Source organism: Lissotriton helveticus, chromosome 6 (assembly GCF_964261635.1).
Source record: "Lissotriton helveticus chromosome 6, aLisHel1.1, whole genome shotgun sequence".
NCBI lineage: Eukaryota > Metazoa > Chordata > Amphibia > Caudata > Salamandridae > Lissotriton > Lissotriton helveticus.
This window is the reverse complement of record NC_136067.1, coordinates 1,934,411,447-1,934,436,952: the sequence shown is the minus strand read 5'-3', so window position 1 is coordinate 1,934,436,952 and position 25,506 is coordinate 1,934,411,447. Positions and strand designations below refer to the sequence as shown.

Here is a 25,506-nt window from a genome sequence, read left to right as displayed (position 1 = left end):
GCGCAACACCACTCACCCACGCAACCCCACTCATCCACGCAACGCCACTCATCCACGCAACGCCACTCATCCACGCAACGCCACTCACACATGCAACGCCACTCACCCACGCAACACCACTCACCCACGCAACACCACTCACACACGCAACGCCACTCACCCACGCAACGCCACTCACTCACGCAACGCCACTCACCCACGCAACGCCACTCACCCACGCAACGCCACTCACCCACGCAACGCCACTCACACATGCAACGCCACTCACACGTGCAACGCCACTCGCACGCGCAACGCCACTCGCACGCGCAACGCCACTCGCACGCGCAACGCCACTCGCACACGCAACGCCACACACACACACGCAACGCCACTCACACACTCAACGCCACTCACACACGCAACGCCACTCGCACACGCAACGCCACTCGCACACGCAACGCCACTGACACACGCAACGCCACTGACACAGGCAACGCCACTGACACAGGCAACGCCACTCACACAGGCAACGCCACTCACACAGGCAACGCCACTCACACAGGCAACGCCACTCACACACGCAACGCCACTCACACATTGTGGGTGCAGATTGTGGGTGCAGATTGTGGGTGCAGATTCAGAGAAAACTCAGTAGCACCACCACCATTGCAATGCAATAGGTCTCGTTTTAACGCAAATTTAAGCTATAGGCCTTGTAAATGGCAAAGCCTTTTATTTATGTTCCAAAAACCAGAACGCAAAAATAAAGGGCATAATCATTTACAATGCTAATAGTTCAGACTCGCGTTATTGCGAGACCTATTGCATTTTCAATGCTTGTTCCACATAATTATCAGTTTAGTGCATTTGCAACATGTTCCGGAGCAGTGGAAGGCCCTTTGCAAAGAAGATTGACTGGTAATCTTGTAGTTGCTTTCTGCTGTATTTGGGTGTTAAACTGGTACTAATGAGGTGAAATATTTCCCCTGACAGCGTTATTGTGAGTTAAAATGACAAAATAATGAAGTAATGCTAACCACACAATGTGGCGCATTGTGCCACATAATTTACCTTTTCTTGCCGCATAATTTAGTCAAACCTGCCACATAATGTTGTCCTCTTCTGCTGAATAATTCCAGTGGATCTGCTTAAAGCTTTATGGTGGCAAAGATCTATTCTTTTTAGGATGTAATGTAAAGGAGTTATCAGCTGGGATCTGGAATAGTGGAGACACATACAAAAATGTCTGCATTGGATACAGTTTGATTACTTATTACTAAAAAGTATATTTTGTAGGAACGTGTTTTATTTCAATCACTGCATCATTTTGCAGCAGCCTAGCTTAGAGTATGTAAATACTGTTTTAAAATAATGACTTGCATATTCACAGTGCTTTCTGCTACAGTCTAGGACCTTATGGCACTATAAACAGGGCCATTGGAATTATGCGTCTGGAGAAGGCCAAATTATGCAGCATGGTTGACAATTCTGCAGCAAGCAAAGGCGAATTATGCTGCATATTTTGTGATAGCATTACTGCACTATTTTGCTATTTTTACACTTGTTAACATTGTCCTGGCCTTTATTGCCCCTCATAAGTACCACATTAACACCCACATATAGCAATAAGCAACAGAAAGGTGACCAGTCTACCTTTAGAAAGGGCCTTCCACTGCGAGGTAACATGTGGCAAATGCGGGAAAACCCTAATTATGTGCTGAGAGTGCAGGGTGAGTGTGAAAGTGAAGGGTGAGAATGAGCACTGAGTTGTCTGAATGCAGGGTGAATTCCCAGACACTTGAAGTTAATCAGAATGTTATTGATGTGGTGTAGGGTTTCAGATATAAGTTAAACTATTGCTATTATGGAATTAATCAGGGAATCGAGGGTGAAATAAATAATGTGCTGATCCCGCAACAAACTTACAGTCTTCTAATTAGGGTTGCCAGCTCATTATTTTGATGTTGCAGACATTACAAAAATAAACATTCACCTAAAGCCCTATTTTCAGCACTTATCTGTGTGCTCTTTTAAAAGCAAATATAAAGCACTTTTAAATGTGTTCTAGGGCTGCCTGAATGATTCATGTCTGAAAATGAAAAGGAGCAGACAGAAAGTCACTTTACAAATGAATACATACTTTTCTATTTAAGACCATATTTAGTGTCAAAGCAGGGTCTTTGCAGGCTCTTTAAACATACAAGGCTGGCATTTTTTTCTATTGGCAACCCTTTTTGTACTGCTTTTCATGAAATGCATTTCCTCCCTACAGCAGTAAATTTATAATACAATTGTAAGGAATAGGCAGAGTCGGGGCCCAGGAAAAAGAAAAAAAACTAAGCTTCGGTAACCAGTTCCTGAAGGTATTTAAATGGTCTTTAAAGACCTGTGAAATACTCGGTTGTGCTGGAGTCTTAATAAGACTCCAGACACTGCCCACCGAGCCCCCACTGACCTGTGGTCCCACGGCAACTCTGAGGGCTTCGGAGTAAATGAAGACAGCCTGGAAATACAGCAGATAAACATTGCTGTACTTCCAGGCATCTTCATTTACATGTGCTTGCAGAGGCCTTTGCGCGCCCCTGGGAACCCATCCACGCCCCCCAGTGGGGTGCGCCCCACCGTTTGAAGAACTGTGACCTAGAGGGACTTTTGGCAAACCTTGCCAACACCAATCCTAACTATAGCTAAACTAGACTATAAAAAAACAGCACCTACTTCTTACCTCGTACTACACTTAGGTTAGGTACACTGGGGTAGAACTAGCTAGAAGCACCAGACGAGTATTCACATTTTAACCTGTGTTATTTATGCTGTTATGAATATATGTCATAGCTACAAACCATGCTATTGCAGTATTATTTCATCTTACAGCTAACGCTGTACGTATTATACTTTGCATTCTGTCTTACGATTGTAGCAGTTCATATCTCTTGCACGAGAAATAGGACTGTTCAGTAAACCCTTTTTATTGAAACGCCCGTCTACCTATTTCTGTGTAAACTCTGTAGAAAAGAAGCATGCATGATTGACTGAGTGAAACTGTTATCTATTGTTTCCACGATTCTGAGACTGTTCCGATTCTAAGGGAAACAAAGTTGTCATGTTTATGCGGCTGTCAGAAACAAATCCCTTCTTGTTTATTCGATAAGTTTCTAGTGACCTCTGAGTTAGCTGGCACACACAAGTAATTAAGTTTAAAGTACTCGATAGAGGCATACTGACCTCAGTCCTATGCCACAGCTATAGTGTATATTATTCCAATGTGCAGAGCCTATCAGGGATATAGGAACTACACTACAATAGTGCCAACCCTAAAACAGAAAAGAAGAGACCTTTCCCAACGTGACAAAGGAAGTGTGAGATACAGATCATCGTGTACAAGTTCATGAAAATGCCAATACCATGAATCTTATTGTTGAATTCACATTCATGCCTCTGGAAGTGTCTGTGATCTAAAAACAATAGTATGATTCTTTCTTATTGGATTTCTTGGCTCTTACCTGGGATCAAACACGGTTGACATATTCAAGACCGCACACGTTTTGCATAGATATACTAACCATGGAATAGTAGATCCGTTGTCCAAATCCAAGCAATCCAGAATGATTTCCCTATTTATCTTAGCCTCATGATTAGACAAGATACTGATCCATAATTAAAGGCCAACTTAAGCAAATCACTAATGTACAAACATTTGAGTTCTGAGTGCAGGATAAAATGGGTACTCTAAGTTGGCAAATATATAATCCGTCTATAGATATGGTTTTCTTTGACCTGTAGGACATCAATATTACCGTGACCCCCCAGATCCCAGCCCGATTATAGAGCAGCGGAGACACACTGAGCATTATAAATATAAAAAATTGGGGAGGTGGTGCCCCTTCCATTGCCCAAATGTAAATACAAAATCGCTCCATTTGCTCTACTAAGCTTTGATCGTGCATTTTTGACCAGAGTGTGCCATGTCCATGAGTTGCTGAAAATAACCCTTAAATAGTTGACAACTCCCAATCATTATTATTATAAAGAAATACGTGTGAACCTTTAGATATCTTTTTTTAAAGCAATGCTTCCTTTTAAATTGGAACTCCTATGGTGCTTATATGAATCTTTGCTGGTGGATTTTCTGTGTCATGTGTGTTGGTGTATGACTGTGCCAACTTGCACAGTGAATGGAACATGTAGTGTACAAACAAGAAACAGCCTTTATGTGCCTGCGAAAGCGTCATTATGCTTGTATTCTACTCTAGGTTCGAAACGAGTTTTATAAGGACACGCAAGGTGTCATTCTTGTGTATGATGTTGGACAAAAGGAGTCCTTTGAATCTTTGGAGACCTGGCTGACGGAGATGAAGCAGGAGCTTGGACCACAAGGGAACATGGAGAACATTGTCTTTGCTGTCTGTGCAAACAAGGTAAAGTCTGCTGTAGCGGAAGAGGTGGGGGAGGGTTTGGAAATTACCTCCTAAGCTAATATGTTATACTAATGCTGTTTGTATAGTATCATCAGCCCACTGTCTGCCATTAGTGTGTCACTCAGATGTGTCACATGTTTTACATGCATAGGTAGTGCTAGATATATCAGGTCTGACTGTGGGAGTTGGGGTAGCAGTTTACTGCTTCCATGGTATTACCGTGACTTGCTGACATGTCTCATAACTTCTAGCTCTGGTTCTGATAGCCCTTGCTTCCCCCTCTGATCTCTACATCCTTCCCTGTCCTCCTCTCGCTTTCATTTCCCCACTCCCTGCTTACTTCTCTCTCCTTCACTTTCCCACTCCTATCTCCCCTTTCACTTCCCCGTTATCTCCATGTTCTTATTTCCTTCGACTGCCTGCCTCCTATTTGCTTCTTTCTCCTTGCCTTCCTGGTTGTTCATCTCTCTTAACTTCCCTGCTTGCTCATCTCTCTCTTCACTTCCCTTCTCCCTGCACATCCTCCCTCCTTCACTTCCCCACTCCCTGCTTCATCCTCTCTCATTCACTTTCCTGCTTGCTCGTCTTTGTCTTCACTTCCCTTCATCCCCTCTCCTTCACTTCCCTGCTTCCTGCTTGCTCTTCTCTATCTTCACTTCCCTGCTTCATCCTCTGTCCTTCACTTCCCCACTCCCCACTCCCTACAGGGATGTGGAATTCCTATAGCTCGACGCCCTGGACATATTGTTTGGGGTCAAGGACAACAAGTTTTAATGTGCATTTTGTCCTTGGGACAAGTAGGCCCAACCCCCTGTAGCACAAACCCTTTAGCTGCCAGTTTTCAGTACCACATTATGGATCAGGGAAGGGCACTGTCTGCAGTTAAGGTAATATTTTTGCCCATATGTTAATGCTGTTCAAACTTGTATTTATGGTTCATTAATTGAAAGCCTTTATTATTAGGGTGAGCGCTCTAAGTAAATGTTGTAAGCTCTGACTGCACTACTTACACTGGTTACAGTATAAAAATGTGTAACATGTTTTTAAAGTTTAGCAATATGAGGCTATGAATAATATTCCCAGAATGTAATCTGATTTGATGCAAATATTTGCAGAAGCTTGAAAGCAAGGTTGATGATTCTTTGCTTTCAAAATAAAATGTTCATAAAAAAATGAAAGCAGGATAAATAAATTTTGCTAAATTACTTCAGGTACCATTTCTTTGCAGCATCATTTAGTAACATGTGTTGATGCATGCTAGTATTTCCCAAAAACATTCATAATGGAAAATTAATGTAAACAGTATCAAAAAGATTATGAGAAACCACAATAAAAAAGCATTGGCGAAGCCAGTAGATCTGAAATTGGTGATCAGCTTTTTAGTTTTGTCAATGTGACTTGTTTTGGCATAGTTTTTATACAACCTTATTGGTGTGGGAGCTGCCGGGCACTCACCATTATAACAAACATTGTCAAAAGCAAAAGTTGTTTTTTTTGGTCTCTAAAAGCACACACTGCCACAGTAGTTACTGGCACTAAACAATACTACTCTGTGTACTGATATGCTCTTGGTGAAAGAGCAGAATGCTGTCATTCACAGTGAAGCCAGCCATTCAGAGAGAGAGAGACAGAATTTTGATAAACACAAAAGGTAACGGTCAACACCAGACCAAATTAGGTGCCCAGTTATTAAAGAAAGTCCCAAAAGTGCACCCATGGTATATGTCCTTGCATTAAGTGCAGCTGTATGGCTTTCATGAATTCCCAAGAATTTACAGAAGTAGGACAAGAAATAGTACCCCTAAAAACATTCGTGAACTGCATTTTAGCATGCGCAAATATGCATGTGTAGATTTGCTCATGCGGAAATCTGAGTGTTTGCAAGTTCACTTTCCCTCCAACCAATTTTTTCCCAACTCTGGAAGAAGGTTTACATCTGCCATTGTCAGAAGTAAATTTTCAACATTTATCAGTATGGGAAAAGATTAGAGAAGAGTTGTAAGAAACCCTTAAAACATGCAAGTTAGTAGGTTTGCACAGACTCAAAAGGGCATTGTAACCCTGGAACTATTGCTTACCACTACCTTCAGCCCCAGTTGGTAGATCTGAGGAAACAGGGCAACCTAAGGGGATTGCAAGTATTCAAACACTACTATGGTATGAGCCCTAGCGTAATCAGAGAGACTATATCAGAGATTGCTGCCATAATTTGTTTCTGCACTATATGGCACCATAGGGGCAAGTGGATTTTTTTTACAGACAAGTAGATTTATGAAGCAACCTTTCCCATGGACAAGTAGATATTCTATTAAATTCCACACCCCTGCCCTACTTTCTCCTCTCTCCTTCACTTCCCCACTCCCTGCTTCATCCTCTCTCCTTCACTTCCCTGCCTCATCCTCTCTCCTTCACTTCCCCAATTCCTACTTTCTCCTCTCTCCTTCACTTCTCCACTCCCTGCTTCATCCTCTCTCCTTCACGTCCGTGCTTCCTGCTTGCTTGTCTCTCTCCTCACTTCCCTGATCCTTCACTTCCCTGCATCCTGCTTGCTTGTCTCTCTCTTCACTTCCCTGCTTCATCCTCTCTCCCTCACTTTCCCACTGTGTTTTCTCCTCTCTCCTTCACTTCCCCACTCCCTGCTTCATCCTCTCCTTCATTTTCCCACTCCCTGCTTTCTCTTCTCTCCTTCACTTCCCCACTCCATGCTTGATCCTCTCTCCTTCACTTCCCTGCTTCTTGCTTGCTCGTTTCTCTCTTCACTTCCCTGCTTCATCCTCTCCTTCACTTTCCAGCTTGCTCGTCTCTCTCTCTTCACTTCCCTACTTCATCCTCTCTTCTTCACTCTCCCACTCCCTGCTTTCTCCTCTCTCCTCACTTCCCCACTCCCTGCTTTATCCTCTCTCCTTCACTTCCCTTCTTCCTGCTTGCTCGTCTCTCTCTTCATTTCCCTGATTCATTCTTTCCTCTTCACTTCCCCACTCCCTGCTTTCTCATCTCTCCTTCACGTCCCCACTCCCTGCTTCATCCTCTCTCCTTCACTTCCCCACTACCTGTTTTCTCCTCTCTCCTTCACTTCCCCACTCCCTACTTCATCCTCTCTCCTTCACTTTCCAGCTTGCTCGTCTCTCTTTTCACTTCCCTGCTTCATCCTCTCTCCTTCACTTTCCAGCTTGCTCGTCTCTCTCTTCACTTCCCTGCTTCAGTCTCTCCTTTACATCCTAGCTTGCTCGTCTCTCTTCACTTCCCTGTTTCATCCTCTCGCCTTCATTTTCCCACTCCTTGCTTTCTCCTCTCCCCTTCACTTCCCCACTCCCTGCTTCATCCTCTCTCCTTCACTTTCCTGCTTGCTCGTCTCTCTCTTCACTTGCCTGCTTCATCCTCTCTCCTTCACTTCCCCACTCCCTGCTTCATCCTCTTCCCTTAATTTCCCCACTCCTTGCTTTCGCCTCTCTCCTTCATTTCCCCACTCCCTGCTTCATCTTCTCTCCTTCATTTTCCCACTCTTTGCTTTCTCCTCTCTCCTTCACTTCCCCACTCCCTGATTCCTCCTCTCTCCTTCACTTCCCTGCTTCCTGCTTGCTCGTCTCTCTTCACTTCCCTGCTTCATCCTCTCTCCTCTTCCCCACTCCCTTCTTTCTCCTCTCTCCTTCACTTCCCCACTCCCTGCTTCATCCCCTCGCCTTCACTTCCCTGCTCCCTGCTTGCTCCTCTTTATTCACTTCCCTGCTTCTTCCTCTCTCCTTCACTTCCCCACTCCCTGCTTCATCCTCTCTCCTTCACTTCCCTGCCTCATCCTCTCTCCTTCACTTCCCCAATTCCTACTTTCTCCTCTCTCCTTCACTTCTCCACTCCCTGCTTCATCCTCTCTCCTTCACGTCCGTGCTTCCTGCTTGCTTGTCTCTCTCCTCACTTCCCTGATCCTTCACTTCCCTGCATCCTGCTTGCTTGTCTCTCTCTTCACTTCCCTGCTTCATCCTCTCTCCCTCACTTTCCCACTGTGTTTTCTCCTCTCTCCTTCACTTCCCCACTCCCTGCTTCATCCTCTCCTTCATTTTCCCACTCCCTGCTTTCTCTTCTCTCCTTCACTTCCCCACTCAATGCTTGATCCTCTCTCCTTCACTTCCCTGCTTCTTGCTTGCTCGTTTCTCTCTTCACTTCCCTGCTTCATCCTCTCCTTCACTTTCCAGCTTGCTCGTCTCTCTCTCTTCACTTCCCTACTTCATCCTCTCTTCTTCACTCTCCCACTCCCTGCTTTCTCCTCTCTCCTCACTTCCCCACTCCCTGCTTTATCCTCTCTCCTTCACTTCCCTTCTTCCTGCTTGCTCGTCTCTCTCTTCATTTCCCTGATTCATTCTTTCCTCTTCACTTCCCCACTCCCTGCTTTCTCATCTCTCCTTCACGTCCCCACTCCCTGCTTCATCCTCTCTCCTTCACTTCCCCACTACCTGTTTTCTCCTCTCTCCTTCACTTCCCCACTCCCTACTTCATCCTCTCTCCTTCACTTTCCAGCTTGCTCGTCTCTCTTTTCACTTCCCTGCTTCATCCTCTCTCCTTCACTTTCCAGCTTGCTCGTCTCTCTCTTCACTTCCCTGCTTCAGTCTCTCCTTTACATCCTAGCTTGCTCGTCTCTCTTCACTTCCCTGTTTCATCCTCTCGCCTTCATTTTCCCACTCCTTGCTTTCTCCTCTCCCCTTCACTTCCCCACTCCCTGCTTCATCCTCTCTCCTTCACTTTCCTGCTTGCTCGTCTCTCTCTTCACTTGCCTGCTTCATCCTCTCTCCTTCACTTCCCCACTCCCTGCTTCATCCTCTTCCCTTAATTTCCCCACTCCTTGCTTTCGCCTCTCTCCTTCATTTCCCCACTCCCTGCTTCATCTTCTCTCCTTCATTTTCCCACTCTTTGCTTTCTCCTCTCTCCTTCACTTCCCCACTCCCTGATTCCTCCTCTCTCCTTCACTTCCCTGCTTCCTGCTTGCTCGTCTCTCTTCACTTCCCTGCTTCATCCTCTCTCCTCTTCCCCACTCCCTTCTTTCTCCTCTCTCCTTCACTTCCCCACTCCCTGCTTCATCCCCTCGCCTTCACTTCCCTGCTCCCTGCTTGCTCCTCTTTATTCACTTCCCTGCTTCTTCCTCTCTCCTTCACTTCCCCTCGTCCTGCTTTCTCCTCTCTCCTTCACTTCTCCACTCCCTATTTCATCCTCTCTCCTTAACGTCCCCACTCCCTCCTTTATCCTCTCTCCTTCACTTTCCCATTCTCTGCTTCATCCTCTGTCCTTCACTTCCCCACTCCCTGCTTGCTTCTCCTTGCTGATCAGACATGTTGGGTTGAATATCCACAATGCACTATTGCACTTTCCAGTGATATGCAACCATTTTGGGTGGGATCTTTAACAAGGCTCATACCTGTTATTTTGATTCCCACTTTACTCTCATATGTTCCCTTTTCTCCATCTCTCCACTCCTCTTCATCACTTGGTTGGAAGCATAAAACACTGCGCAAGCAGTCAAAATAATATGCTCTTTAGTGTTTCTCCGCAGTATTATGATTAGTATAATTAGTAAACAAAATATTCTTTAAGGTGTAACAGGAGTTCTCTGAGACAGTCTAAATCCTGAATTTAAAATCATAGCTTACCTTAGGGGCCCACTCTTGTATCTCATTTCCCAGCCACCTGTCCCACACATCTCTTTCAAATATGTTTGTGAAAACAATCATGGCCCAAAAGGTACCTGATCTCTCATGCCACACTCCCACACCTTCCTCCTTATTGCATTGGTCCCTTGTGGATGCATAAGGTTTGAAAATGGCATGCAGGGGAAGCCAGTGGAGTTCTCTGAGGGTAGGTGAGATCCCGTTTTACTTTCAAAGGTGGGCTGCAGCATGGCGCTCTCTTTATTTTACTCAAGGTGTCAGGTGTCTCTGTTACATTCAGACCATATGGATGAAATTATGTTATAGTGAGTATAACCCCATTGCCACGGGGCTAATTCCCCCGCAGCACGGGGGGGAATGGGGGGTCACGCACGGCGCCGCGGTGCTGATGACGAGCTCGGCTCGTTATGCAGCACGGTGGCCGTGTGCTGATGACGAGCTGAGCTCATCATGGCCACGCCCGCTCAATGGAACGCCCAGCACAGCGGGGTAATTATTCCCGTGTGGGCATTCCGCGGAGGCCATGACGAGCTCAGCCCGTCACCAGCACACGGGCGCCATGCTGCATGACGAGCTCAGCTCGTCATCAGCATGCAGGGTGTTAAAACCGTAATTCTAGCAGTATCCACCTTATTGGGTATGGGAAAGAAATCTGATTAGGTTTTATTACGCCCAGTTGTATTGTTTGATGCAGTGGTTTATGTTTGTATTTATGTTTGTATTCCTATTTGTATTCTTATTTGTGCTTATCTTGATGTTTTTAGATTGACAATTCCAAGCATCGCTGTGTGGATGAAAGCGAAGGACGGCTGTGGGCAGAAAGCAGGGGTTTCCTGTACTTTGAAACCTCAGCACAGACGGGAGAAGGAGTAAATGAGATGTTCCAGGTAACAACAGATTGGCAGCACGCACTGGCGCAGGGATATCTTAAAACATGTACAAAGTTAGCATCAGTAACATTGTGCTTTATGGGGGTGAAAAGATGCCACTGCATTCAGGCAGCCAAGAGTGCAGGAAACTCCAATGACCCCTAGAATGTACGTTCATGAACAAAAAAGAGAGGCAAGGAAATGAGTGAAGATGAAGCCAACCAATTGTAAGCAAGGGGCGTGACGAGTGAAGGCTAGGATCCGCTTGTTTGGAGCTTGCTCCATTACATATCTTCTTACAGTCGTCTGGCGCATTTAACATTTTGTGGCCATGGGATGCCAAACAATGGTTCAAATGCTCCTTTTTGTGACGTGCTAGTGGAATCAGAAGCCATTGTTTTCTACTCCTTCATTGACTTGTATGGCGGCTTGTCAAATACTTTCTCTTTTTGTTATCAGACACCTTAACCTGTAATCACATCATCGATATTCATTTGGCTTAGTATATGCATGTATAGATGCATATAACTGGTCCGCACTTAATTGACTATCAATATTCAGTTTGCTTAGTTTGCGATTTGCACACTTTGTGACTGGATTGCAGTATTCCTTTGGCAGAAGTAAGTGAATAGTGTCCATGCAGGGGATACAAATTCCTAAGAACAAACTTGGCACATTGCTTTTAAGCACTGACTGCACCCATATTAATGGGCTAGTTGAGAGCACAGGTACCTAACGGCAGCGACACCAGCTCTGTGACTTGAACACTGGAGCAATGGAAGCTACTGTCTGTGCAGATTCCAACTCTGTAGTTACGAGGTGGGGAAACTACAGATGCTCTCTCTGGACCAATGCATGGGAAAATGTGTATGTGTGGGAATTTGTGAAACTTCCATAGCACAAACCACACTACAAATCAATACCAGCCACAAGTGGGGGTTTATATTAGGTAGTGCAAAAGAGGCTGCTGTAGTGAGTCTTAAAGGAATGGTCAGGTGAGGATATTGGGTGCAAAAGGGGGTGGTGATGGACGGAGCATCAGAACCAATCGAACACTCACACCCAGTCAGAAAATCTGTGTTTGATCCATCACCGTTCTTTAGCCCACTCTGCCACCCCAGTTCAGACATGGCTATATGCAAATCAGTCTGACCCTGTGCCTCATGGGAACAGTCCAGCCTGAACTGCCAAGCCATGCCTTCCCTGGACCGGAAACAAGCTTTTGAGGACCGGTTTCTGGCATTCCAGCCGTCTTCAGCCCGGCTTGCTTGAATCCAGTGGCAAAGTGAGCAAGGGACTCACGTCTGAGCATACCCTGCCACACTTATGGCAGCCAAAAGCGGTACAAAAGGGGGTGGTGATGGACGGAGCATCAGAACCAATCAAACACTCACACCCAGTCAGAAAATCTGGGTTTGATCCATCACCGTTCTTTAGCCCACTCTGCCACCCCAGTTCAGACATGGCTATATGCAAATCAGTCTGACCCTGTGCCTCATGGGAACAGTCCAGCCTGAACTGCCAAGCCATGCCTTCCCTGGACCGGAAACAAGCTTTTGAGGACCGGTTTCTGGCATTCCAGCCGTCTTCAGCCCGGCTTGCTTGAATCCAGTGGCAAAGTGAGCAAGGGACTCACGTCTGAGCATACCCTGCCACACTTATGGCAGCCAAAAGCGGTACAAAAGGGGGTGGTGATGGACGGAGCATCAGAACCAATCAAACACTCGCACCCAGTCAGAAAATCTGGGTTTGATCCATCACCGTTCTTTAGCCCACTCTGCCACCCCAGTTCAGACATGGCTATATGCAAATCAGTCTGACCCTGTGCCTCATGGGAACAGTCCAGCCTGAACTGCCAAGCCATGCCTTCCCTGGACCGGAAACAAGCTTTTGAGGACCGGTTTCTGGCATTCCAGCCGTCTTCAGCCCGGCTTGCTTGAATCCAGTGGCAAAGTGAGCAAGGGACTCACGTCTGAGCATACCCTGCCACACTTATGGCAGCCAAAAGCGGTACAAAAGGGGGTGGTGATGGACGGAGCATCAGAACCAATCAAACACTCGCACCCAGTCAGAAAATCTGGGTTTGATCCATCACCGTTCTTTAGCCCACTCTGCCACCCCAGTTCAGACATGGCTATATGCAAATCAGTCTGACCCTGTGCCTCATGGGAACAGTCCAGCCTGAACTGCCAAGCCATGCCTTCCCTGGACCGGAAACAAGCTTTTGAGGACCGGTTTCTGGCATTCCAGCCGTCTTCAGCCCGGCTTGCTTGAATCCAGTGGCAAAGTGAGCAAGGGACTCACGTCTGAGCATACCCTGCCACACTTATGGCAGCCAAAAGCGGTACACAAGGGGGTGGTGATGGACGGAGCATCAGAACCAATCAAACACTCACACCCAGTCAGAAAATCTGGGTTTGATCCATCACCGTTCTTTAGCCCACTCTGCCACCCCAGTTCAGACATGGCTATATGCAAATCAGTCTGACCCTGTGCCTCATGGGAACAGTCCAGCCTGAACTGCCAAGCCATGCCTTCCCTGGACCGGAAACAAGCTTTTGAGGACCGGTTTCTGGCATTCCAGCCGTCTTCAGCCCGGCTTGCTTGAATCCAGTGGCAAAGTGAGCAAGGGACTCACGTCTGAGCATACCCTGCCACACTTATGGCAGCCAAAAGCGGTACAAAAGGGGGTGGTGATGGACGGAGCATCAGAACCAATCAAACACTCGCACCCAGTCAGAAAATCTGGGTTTGATCCATCACCGTTCTTTAGCCCACTCTGCCACCCCAGTTCAGACATGGCTATATGCAAATCAGTCTGACCCTGTGCCTCATGGGAACAGTCCAGCCTGAACTGCCAAGCCATGCCTTCCCTGGACCGGAAACAAGCTTTTGAGGACCGGTTTCTGGCATTCCAGCCGTCTTCAGCCCGGCTTGCTTGAATCCAGTGGCAAAGTGAGCAAGGGACTCACGTCTGAGCATACCCTGCCACACTTATGGCAGCCAAAAGCGGTACAAAAGGGGGTGGTGATGGACGGAGCATCAGAGAGGATATTGGGTGCACCATGCAGGCCTGCCAAGTATCACGCATCAGGTGTGACTCAAACGCATTCCAGTGTGGTGTTCCGCATCACCGCACTGAAATGAAAAGTCACGCGATATAGCGTTGCCTGAGCCTGACTTGTCAAGGGGAGCACTGATTATGCACCAAATACTGAAATCTGAGTGGTGAGTGCGGCGCGCTGCACCCAGCATGCTTGGGGCTTGGCTCAGGCTGCTAGCAGGCTCTCGTGACAATGTAACAAGATTCATTCACCCTAGACGTACTGCGACTGACGCCATGAGTCCGTGCGTCCAACAGCTAGGAGGAACCTTAGTCATTGAGGGGGTGAGGTCAGGATTGTGTTGTCAGACGCATTCTAGTCTCTTGAAAGGGTGGTAGGACATCCTTCCACTGGCGACGCACCACGTTCAGGACCTTTGGTTGCTGGCAATATAGCGGCACAGGCAGCTCGCCGCTATTATTCAAAATAAATATATCATCCCGCGACTGTACCAACCCGTCACACCACACCGGAGGCGGCCAGGTGTCGACTGCGCACCCTCCGGTCGGTGTGGTTCCAGGCTCAAAAGCCGACCACCAGCAGCACACCACAGTCCATTTTGTGCAGAGCTGAGCAACCATGTGTGAATGACCCCGGCCGGCGCTCTGCAGCCCCCAGTAGAATCTGGGTCGTTAAAGCTATGAGTAAGTGGAGTGAGGTATTCTCTGCTTTATTTTGTGAAAATGTGCTTTATAATAGCGTGCACTTCATATTCCACTGAAGCCATTCATTCCTCAGTGACCGTCCTGATTCCATCGGATGCGGTCGCTCCTCCACGCTACTCCCCGCCCTACGAGACTGTTTGGTATCGTAGCGCCCACAGCCTGCCAGATTTTTGCCTGCATTGACTAATATTGCATTGCTCGTTGTGCCAGATAGAGTCAGAACGCCTTAATTAATTGCTCTATTGTTTTGCGCTGCTCTGCCGATTTCACTAGCGCTCATTAGCATAATATCGCGGCGCTAGTCTGCCAAAACGCGCTGCAACGGTCTGAATAATTGTGCTGCCTGTGTATTGGATTTTTGTGCCTCATTGGGCCTTGTGCCGGTTCCACTGACTTGGAGATCGCGTTTTGATGCTCATAGTGTGCCCCAACCCGATTTCGCTTTTGGGCTGACTGCCATTTTGTGTCTTCTTCTTGTTGTTGTTTGTGCCTCCCTGACCTGATCTCCGCCCCGCTCCCGCCTCCCAGCTGCTCCTCCCTCGCCCCTCCCCCTCTACGATCCACTTATGACAGATGCTTTTGCGCGCAGCGCTCACGCGCAGCGATCGCGCCGAAGGTGAGCCAAAGGTAAGCCCGTCTACGCCCGTCCGCGCCTGGCCCGCGCCCAGCGCCTGTCCCCCTGGCCCTCGCCACACCCAACCCACTAGATTAACATATGATGCCGCCACCCTCCTCGCTCTCAACCCCGAACGCACACCACAATGCTGCGAAGCCACCCCAGGACGTACCCACGGCCCATTCGCCTGTCTCTCCTGCAAGTTCAACTGCTTCAGGACCCTCACCAAATCCACTTCCTCCATTCACAGCTCAAACTCCAACCGCCTGAAGTGCATCCTGATTAACACCCGCTCGGTCCACAGACACGCTACTGAACTCTGGGACCTACTCGACACTGCGTCCCCGGACATCGCCTTCCTCACAGAAACTTGGATGAACACATCATCAGCACCCGACATCGCCATAGCCATACCGGACGCTTACAAGATCATCCGAAAAGACCGCACCAATCAAACAGGAGGAGGCATTGCCATCATCCATAGAAACACCATCAAAATCTCGACCAGCTCCGACGATAATCTTGCAACCGCCGAACATCTCCACTTTCAGATCCACACCGACCCCAGGACCACACTTAGAGGCACCTTCATTTACAGGCCTCCAGGTTCCCGCACTCAATTCATCGATGACATCACGGACTTCGTCTGCCCACATGCCCTCGCCTCTGAAAACTACATTCTTTTAGGAGACCTCAACTACCACCTTGAAAACAAACACGACAGCAACACCTCCACCCTTCTGGATAACCTGGCCAATCTCGGACTTAAACAACTTGTTGACACCCCCACCCATGTAGCCGGACATACGCTCGACCCTATCTTCCCCTCCAGCAAGCACATCTCCTTCGATCGCACCACAGCTCTCCACTGGACGGACCACAGCTGCGTCCACTTCAGCTACAAAACTACCCTGACCCACAACCGCCCACAACCTATTCCTCGGAGAAACTGGAACAAAATCACCTCCGACCAACTCCTCACATCACTCAACCAAAACCCTCCCACCCTTTCACTGGACCCAAATCAAGCGGCCACCAATCTCAAGCAATGGATCACCCACAGTGCTGACGAATTAGTACCCCTGAAAAAGCACCAGATCAAATCAGCCAGCAAAAAGGCTCCCTGGTTCAATGATGACCTTAAAAAATCCAAGAAGCTATGCCGCTCCCTGGAGAAAACATGGAGAAAAAACCCAACCACCGACAACATGGCCACCCTCAAGGCAGCCACCCGCAAACACCACCAACTGATTCGATCCGCCAAGAAATCCGCATTCAAGGATCGTCTCGACAACAACACCCACAACAGCAAGGAACTTTTCAACATCGTCAAAGAATTCACCAACCCCACCGCAGCATCTAACGACATCACTCCCTCCCAAGACCTCTGCGATGCGTTATCCTCCTTCTTCTACAACAAAATTGCGGACATCCACAACAGCTTCAAGAACACTCCCAGCGATCAACCCTCCCCAACACCCTCAAATCCTACTCCGCCAACTAACAACCTTAGCGCCTGGAACCCAATCACCACTGAAGACACCATCCGCCTAATGAACTCAATCCACTCTGGCTCACCTACCGACCCCTGCCCCACCACATCTTCAACAAAGCTGACTCCATCATCGCACCCCACCTCCGTGATGTCATCAACTGCTCGTTCAACTCTGCCACCTTCCCAGAAAGCTGGAAACACGCCGAACTTAGCGCCCTTTTGAAGAAACCCACAGCAGACCCCTCTGAACTTAAAAACTACCAACCCATATCCCTCCTCCCATTTCCGGCCAAAGTCATTAAAAAATCCGTCAACAGACAGTTCGCCGCCTTCCTTGAATCCAACAACTCCCTCGATCCCTCTCAATCCGGATTTCGAGCCAAACACAGCACCGAAACCGCCCTCATTGCAGCAACAGACGACATCCGAACACTACTGGATAACGGAGAAACAGCGGCCCTCATTCTACTCGACCTCTCCGCCGCTTTCGACACAGTCTGCCACAGCACCCTCATACAACGCCTCAGCAACATCGGCATACAAGGAAAAGCCTTGGACTGGATCACCTCGTTCCTATCTGGGAGAACTCAGAGAGTCCGACTCCCCCCATTCAACTAAAAGGCCACTGAAGTCATCTGTGGTGTACCACAAGGATCATCACTCAGTCCCACCCTCTTTAACGTTTACATGAGCCCACTCGAATCCATCGCGCGCCAACACAACCTCAACATCATCTCTTACGCCGACGACACCCAATTAATCCTTTCCCTCACCAATGACCCTAACACCGCCAAAACCAATCTTCACGAAGGCATGAAAGAAGTAGCCGAATGGATGAAACATAGCCGCCTAAAACTCAACTCAGACAAAACGGAGGTGCTCATCCTAGGATCTTCCCCCTCTGCCTGGGACGACTCTTGGTGGCCTCCCGCTCTGGGAACAGCACCCACACCCACAGACCATGCACGTAACCTTGGCTTCATCCTAGACTCCTCTCTCTCTCGATGTCCAGACAAGTCAACGCAGTCTCATCCTCATGCTTCAACGTACTACGTATTCTCAAAAATATTTTCCGCTGGATCCCCCTTGGGACAAGAAAGACTGTCACCCACGCACTGGTCACGAGTCGACTGGATTATGGTAACACACTATTCGCCGGAATCACAGCAAAATTACAGAAAAAACTACAACGCATCCAAAACGCATCAGCTAGACTCATATTTGACATCCCTCCCAAAATCACATCACCGGACACCTAAAAGACCTTCACTGGCTTCCCGTCAACAAAAGAATTACATTCCGTCTCCTCACCCACGCACACAAGGCCCTCTACAATCAAGGACCCGAATGCCTCAACACTCGACTGTCCTTCTACAAACCCACTCGCCAACTAAGATTGTCCAATCAAGCCCTTGCCGCAGTCCCGCGCATCTGAAAATCCACCATGGGTGGCAGATCCTTCTCCTTCCTGGCTGCCAAGACCTGGAACTCACTCCCCACTCACCTCCGCCTTACTCAAAACCACATCTCCTTCAGAAAAGAACTTAAAACCTGGCTATTCGACAAATAAGGAACCCCTTCCCCAAGCGCCTTGAGACCCTCGGGGTGAGTAGTGCGCTATACAAATACTTGAACTTGAACTCAGTCACACTCATAACAATGATGATGAAAAAAGGCTTACGCGCCACACGCGGTGTGAAATGTTAAATATGCGACAGTAACTGTTGAATATAAATACTTGTTTATTGGCAGAGCAGGCGGCTTCTAATGTACACATGCCTCAATATCCTCTGCTGGCTCTTTCTGCTATGTGTGCAGCCCATCTATCCAGAGACTCTCCTGTGGCTTGCCCCAATGCTGGTCAGAGCTGCCTGCAGTGGAACTGGAGTCAGTCCGCGAGTCCGCTGACTCTGTACAATTATTAGGCAGCTAAGAAGAGATCCATGTTCACTGGCCTCTCACATCCTGTTTGCTTACATACTCGACCCAAAAAAGATAAACAAACATACTGGTTTTATAAAATCACAATACTAGCCATGAGTACATCAAACCTTTCGAGGCGTTTTTTACATATATGTAAGCACGTTAGTGGCTAAAACTGTACAATTGGCTAGTACGATTTACACATACAAAGCAAAACATTAGCTTGGATGTCCGAGTGGATAAACACAGAGCCCGATTAGAACACAGATAAATCAACACATTAGCAACGGTACATCAATGGATCAAGCGGAAATCAAAACGACAAATCGAATGGGAAGGATGCAGAATTCAGATTTCCATGTTTTAGCTTTATGAGTCTTTTCTTCCCACTTGCTATATCAGAAAAATAAATGCCTAAAGAAGAGTTACATGATACGTTTCACGATAAAGAGAAAGTGTCCTATATCTTCAGGCATCTCTACGAAGAACATTATATGCACAGTAGATGCATTTCTTTGGAGCCCCTGATTGAAAATAAGTGATGTGAACACCTTTACAATTAAGCTAGGTTAGCAAATCACGCATTGTATCACAAATATGTCATGACAGTGATGCTCACACTGAATCTTAAATCAAAAGGCTGGTTATAGTGCACGTCATTACTTTAACATTGGCTATTATTCCAAAAAGAAGAAATAATTATTGTGTTGCCTTGTAGTGTCTCCATTGCAACCAGTTATTCACATATTAAGGACTTCTATGCACTGTACTGCAGATCTTTACGGGAGTTTAGTTGGGACTATTTATATGCATTTGTGCAAATGAAATATTAATTTGTATTCCTCCTTGGGACAGAGATCGGGCCTGGAGTCCAGACTGCAGATGCTCAGCTCTACATTTAATTGATTACCAGAAAGGAGCAAACCAGGTGGACCAGTCGGCATAGGTTGGCATAGGCAGGGTCTTTTTTAATTAATTTTCTGCTGTCCTGCTTCCAACGCACACAGGTGTCCAACTTAACCTTGTTGAACAGTACTATCACGTTCAAAGGACACTAGGTTAGTGCCCTTCCGCTTCTGATGGTTTGCAGCACTTTTAAGATCTTATAGAATTCTAGTTGCTCATATTAGTATACTTTCTGATATTTCTGTTTCCTTTGTCTTCATTGCTTGATATTTGCATGTGAGAAAGTGTCACTTATAGTCGTTGAATGTCACTCATAATTACACTAAAATTGTGAAAATGTCACGCATAGGCAATCTGAAACCTTGGAAGCTATGACCATGGGTTGGAGCGAGGGACCTTGGGGGCCCTGGGGTGGAGGTGAGACCTCGTTGGGGTGATAACAAAACTAACTAGGTAGTTATACTGTGATGTGTGGTTTCAACATATAGGGTTTCATCTCTTTGTGGAAGTGGAGAAAATACGTTGCCAATACAGAGCCTTTCAAATCTGAACTGGCATCTGTGCTTAATTTGAGCTGGTGGTTTGTGGGGCTCAGAACTAGCACTTAACTGTCAGAACCAGAACTTGTGACAGCCTGCCACACTGTTTCTCAAATTACAGATCAGCACAACAATTGTTTATTAATTCAATATACTTTAAAAATGACTAATAACCGCCTTCCAAGCTATTCTTAGAGCTTAGGGGCCTGGAATATTTTAAAATGTCACACTTGTAGGTGTATGATAGTAGTTGTGTTTGCACTGTTGTTGGCAGTGCTGGTAGGGGCAGTGAGTGGTGCAAGTCTGCAGCGGCTTCCTGATGAGGGACCTGGTACTTATTTATTTACAAATTAAGCACTGACTGGCATGGCGTAGCAGGAGAACAACTGGTGTCTCGTTTTCAAGTTCCTGCATTTACCTGGATCTTGGTTACCAGGTACAGTGTGGTGCCAGTGTTTAGTATGTTGTAGAGAGTGCAACAGGTCTTGAATGTGATGCAGACAGGAGGTAGGTGGTGACCGTGTTCTCTGAGGGTTGATTGCGTTTGCCAAGAGCTTTTGATGAGATGAGCAGATGCATGAATGATGCACCTCAGGAGTCAGGTTGTTGATGTGTCTTCCAAAGATCACAGGCACAAATATGGTGACAATCACATAGAGATGCTGCAACATGCACCTCCAGAAAACAAATGGCATCAGATTTCACGCGAAACGTACAGACCAGGTCAGCCTTGGAGTGGAACAGCCACAACCATCACACGCCTTTTGGCTTCTGCGAAAGGTTCAGATTTCGGTGAGGTTTATTATTAAAATTGCAAATCTTCATGTTCAGACGACGCAGACTCCAGTGGGAACTTGATACTTTTGGAATGACTGCAAATGGGTATGCCATCTGTTAATTAGTGTACACAACCAGCAGTAGTCAAGCATAGCAATGAAAAACTAGTTTATTTCAAGTAAGGAACTGCATCCACCATGCAGCAGTACCTACGCTAAGTCAGCCATTGACTCTCACCACATGCATAATAATACATTCTCAAAGAAAACTCCACAGGAAGTTATATAACTGAAATTAGAATGTTAACTCTTCAAAAAAATACCCACCTACAGATACCACACCACCCCATTCCCCAGAGAACACACTATAAAAAAACCTTAAAAAACAATCGAAGTTAGTACTGTTTTAATCAACAACATGTAAGACAGATCATGGACTAAAGGAGAGAGGGGGGGTGGGATAAGGAAAACTGAAAACTAAGTGAGAACCTCCAATAATTGTTTTCTTGACAACAGAAATACGATTAAGATTGAAAATACTTCCTTCTTCCAGTTTCACAGCCCCTCTGAAAAGCTTCGGCACAGAAGAGGAGAACTAAACTTTGAATGCCCCTCAACATTGTTTGGAACTTGCGCCAGTGCCCTATCACCCACTTGAATATCAGTTTTGGCAACAGCTTTACATTTGTCAAAAATACACTTTCCGCTAGCGACGAACGAAGATGGCCGCATAAGCTCTCGGCTCTGATGACCTCCGCCTGTCGCTTGAAGATCCTGAAATATATCCTGCTTTCGCGCCTCACCCCCGTGCGGGGTAATCTTTGCTGACACTGGCGGTGTGGTCCCGAGAACTTTCCCACCCTGATTGGCGGAGTTGTGTCATGTGAAAGATCTTGGCCTGGAGTCGCCTGTAAGCCGGGACCTCGCTTAATGACCCAGCCGGGTTGCGGTGCAACAGCAGCGGCTGGATACCCCAGACGCGGTCTGGACGATTAACCTGGAGGGTTTCCCAGCCCTATATTGGTGAGGTGCCTGAGGTCCTCTACACACTGCGGGGGTGTGCGTATCCTGAAGGTGGCTGAGAGGTCGGGGGTCCCCTTCCCGGCGGTTGGCCACCTCGCCGGGTTGGTGCTGCCGCCCGAGAGGCCCCGTCACTGCTCTGAGGTGAGCCTCCAATCCCCGCCTGCCCGACCCGCACTTCGGTCCCCGGGAGAATCGGGTGCTCTGAATTCACATGTCTGGAGCTGACTGTGTGGAGGCGGTGCGGGGTAATATAGAGCCGTCTTTGAGGACCTTGATAGCCGCCATTAAGGAGCTACGATCCTTCATGGCCTCTACCCTCCAGGAAACGATCGCGGATGTCATCGAAACTGCCCGATCGTGCAAGGTCCCTGACCTGCCTGATGCCCCTAAGCTGGCCGTTTTGACTACGCTATTCCCGGTACCTACGAATCGAGACTCCCTTCATGTCGCAGCCTCGCAGTTGTCACCTGGAACACAACGTGCTAGTGAACCTATTGTCCCGGAGAGACGCCCGCCATTATCGGCGCATCCGTCCACAAACGTGTTTCTGGTTTTCTCTTCTCCTGAGCCTACGGCTAATACGACCCGGCGGATGCTGCGAACGTTACTCGATTGTTTTGACTTTGCCCAGAGTTTGAGATCGACATGGTCGTATTTTGGCTGGAAGACGGCAGGTGTCATGGCGGCTGTGGATCGTGACGGACTGCGGTGCTTGATCGGACTCCTTATGCAGGTTCACAGACTGGCTGGGACTTTGACTTTTCCGGGATACGTGCTGGTGCAGTTGGCTGTACTCACTGTGAACATTCGAAGGGGTCAAGGGTGAGACTGCTGTAGATCTCGACTTTAGGGGTGCATGAAGATCGGGGGATCCGCCATTTTGTTGTGGTGGGGCGGTGTCGGACGCCTTCCCTGGGGTTTTATTTTCAATAACTCGCTTATATAATCGCTGGGCTTAGGACTGGGGCTGTGCGTCGCAGGGGGGGGTAAGGGGACCGAGGGCAATTGTGATTTTTCTCCTCCTCCGTCTTTTTTCTTTTTCTTATTTTTTCCTTTTTCTATCTTTATATATTTCCCTTTTCTTGCTATATTTCGGGTTTTTGGAAACTGGGCGATAGGCACGCTGCTAGGGGGGTAGGCCATGGCCATCTGCAGAGGTGCAGGGTGGGGGGAGGATGGGGTATTATTGTTTTTCCGTTTCTTGTTTCTATGGCCTCTTTTTTCTTCATTAGTTTAACTGGATAGTCTGTTTCTTTTCCTTCTTTCTGGGTTCTGGGATCGGTACAGTAAATTACCTGATTTTGAATTCTCGACGTTGGACCGTGGGTTTCGCTTATAAGTGTTCCTCGTTATGCCTCTCCGTGTACGGGCAATAGCCGGGTGTGCTTAGGGTTTGATTGCATGCGTATACTGACTGCCCGCCTCAAAGGTGCCGATAGATATGTTGTGTTTGCTTGCTCACACGCCCGATTGTTTTCTATGATCTAGATTCTGTGACTGATCCCTCCTGTCTTTCTCGTTTTCTGCTCTTTTTTGTTATTATATTGAAATTCATTCCTTCTAACGGTCAATATCCTGTTTTAAAACTTTTAAATTAACCTCATTCATCCTGTGCAAAGATTCGTGTGTATTGAAACAGTCCTGGTCTCTAATCCTGCTGCCGTGCCTCCGGGATGTTCGGCTGAATAGCTGTGTGCACCCTGTTTATAAATAAAGGTTTTCAAAAAAAAAAAAATACACTTTCCTCTTTGTCTGGTCAGTCAACTCTTTCTTCAGACTTCTCATAGCCGCCTTTTCATCAAGATCCTCCCCAGTGCTCTTCCTAACCCATGGACGCCACAACACGGTGCACGGTCTCCTTTCCCTAAATAATTCAAAAGTAGTTACCCTATTGGTGATGTGTGAAGTAATTCTGGATTCTTCTACCCTCCTGCATAACTCACCTCTACTTCCTCCTCATACGTTTTGACAACTGAATACTCTCCTTCAGAATCCTATTGATATGTTTCACTATCCTGTTGGACTGGGGCTTACATAAAGCACACCTCTTGTGAAAACTTAATCTCCATGGAGATCAACTGAACCCCTTTGTCTGTCAGCAGAACTTTAGGGTTGCTCTCACGAGCAAAAGTGTGACATGCAAATTTAATGACCGATGTTGTGCAAATATCAGGCGACCTCAAAAACATGTCTATTAAAACCAAAACATAGAGTGGAATAGACCCAAATATTATAGGTCTTAGTACAGCTAGAGACATCTCTCACCAAGGCATTTAGGCAAGACTCAACATACCAATGAGGATGTTCTGAGCTTTTTGGATTTATCACTTAGATTATAGTCAACATATTTGTGTTACACTCTCAACTGCATATCCATATCTGGCCACCAATAGTAACTTCTAATGTCTCTTTCATCTTGCATATACCCTGACATCCTTCGTGAGAAAATTCAGTGAGCATTATCCTCAAGTCGGAGGGTGGAATCAATCTAGACCCTCTTAACAGCAAACCATCTTGCAAAGAGAACTTATATCTCACCTTATCAAAGCCAGTCATCACGTTACCTTACCTCAGACCTTACAGTCCATACTAAATTGCCTTCTATTTTCCAGACTTGTGCACACAGATCGTATTCTCTCATCCTTAACCAACTCTTCCAACCATTCTTTCTGCGTACCTATTTGACTCAACCGTAACCATTCTAGAAGGACAACCTGCTATTTTATTGGTAATAACAGGAATGTACTTAAAAGAAAAAGAAAAACAATGTCATAAACCATTTACATATTCTAGCAGAACAAACGTCTAACACTTTCTTTTTTTTTTTTTTTTTAAACCTTTATTGAGTTAATCAAAGTATGACAAGCGCAGGCCTACAACCACAGAGGCCGGCCGCAAACACAGGAATCAGATCAGGAGTCATGCACGTATATACGACCAAAGAATATCGACAATACAGATACAGCATGTGATTGTATATGCCTCAACGCAGAAGGATATCAAAGGTTTAATTTTAAAGTTATAAAGAAGCAGAAGTGGCTGTACTATCGGTGGCGTCACACCATAACATGAAGTTAAGAAGAGATGGGGGGGAGGTACCCCGCAGTGCAAACAAGTCCAGGTGATGAGCAATATGAACATTGGGCACACTATGCCCGCCGAGGCTGACGAGGAATAAAAGACAATGTAATAGCAAGCGATTAGCGAGCACACCCTCCCGAAAACCCACCCTCCGGAGACAGTAAGGTATAGGCAAGTATAGACGGCAAACAGAGAAAGAAAAAAGATAAGGAGAGACAGCCAACCCTACTGTAAGGGAGGAAAAACCCTACCCAAAGAAAGAGGAAAGAAAGAAAGGGGACCATAGAACAAAACAAACTAAAATAACAAACCCCCCCCAACACCCGCCACCCTGCACCCCTGTAATGGCTACGGCCTACCCCACTAACAGCGTGCCTGTCGCCCCGGAACACCCCAAAGAAGGGAAATAAAGAAAGCGGAGGAGGAGAAGAACAAACATACTCCCGGCCACCTATACC

General features: G+C 46.9%; 1 protein-coding gene across 1 annotated transcript in view; it reads left to right on the top strand.

Moving 5' to 3' along the window:
* Nucleotides 1-25,506, top strand: part of DNAJC27 (DnaJ heat shock protein family (Hsp40) member C27) — an 83,992-nt gene that overhangs the window by 43,335 nt on the left and 15,151 nt on the right. Inside the window, exons 4-5 of the mRNA XM_078649933.1 lie at nt 4,236-4,400; nt 10,816-10,938. Of these exons, the coding sequence (XP_078506059.1) occupies nt 4,236-4,400; nt 10,816-10,938 (288 nt within the window). The remainder of the gene's footprint in view (nt 1-4,235; nt 4,401-10,815; nt 10,939-25,506) is intronic.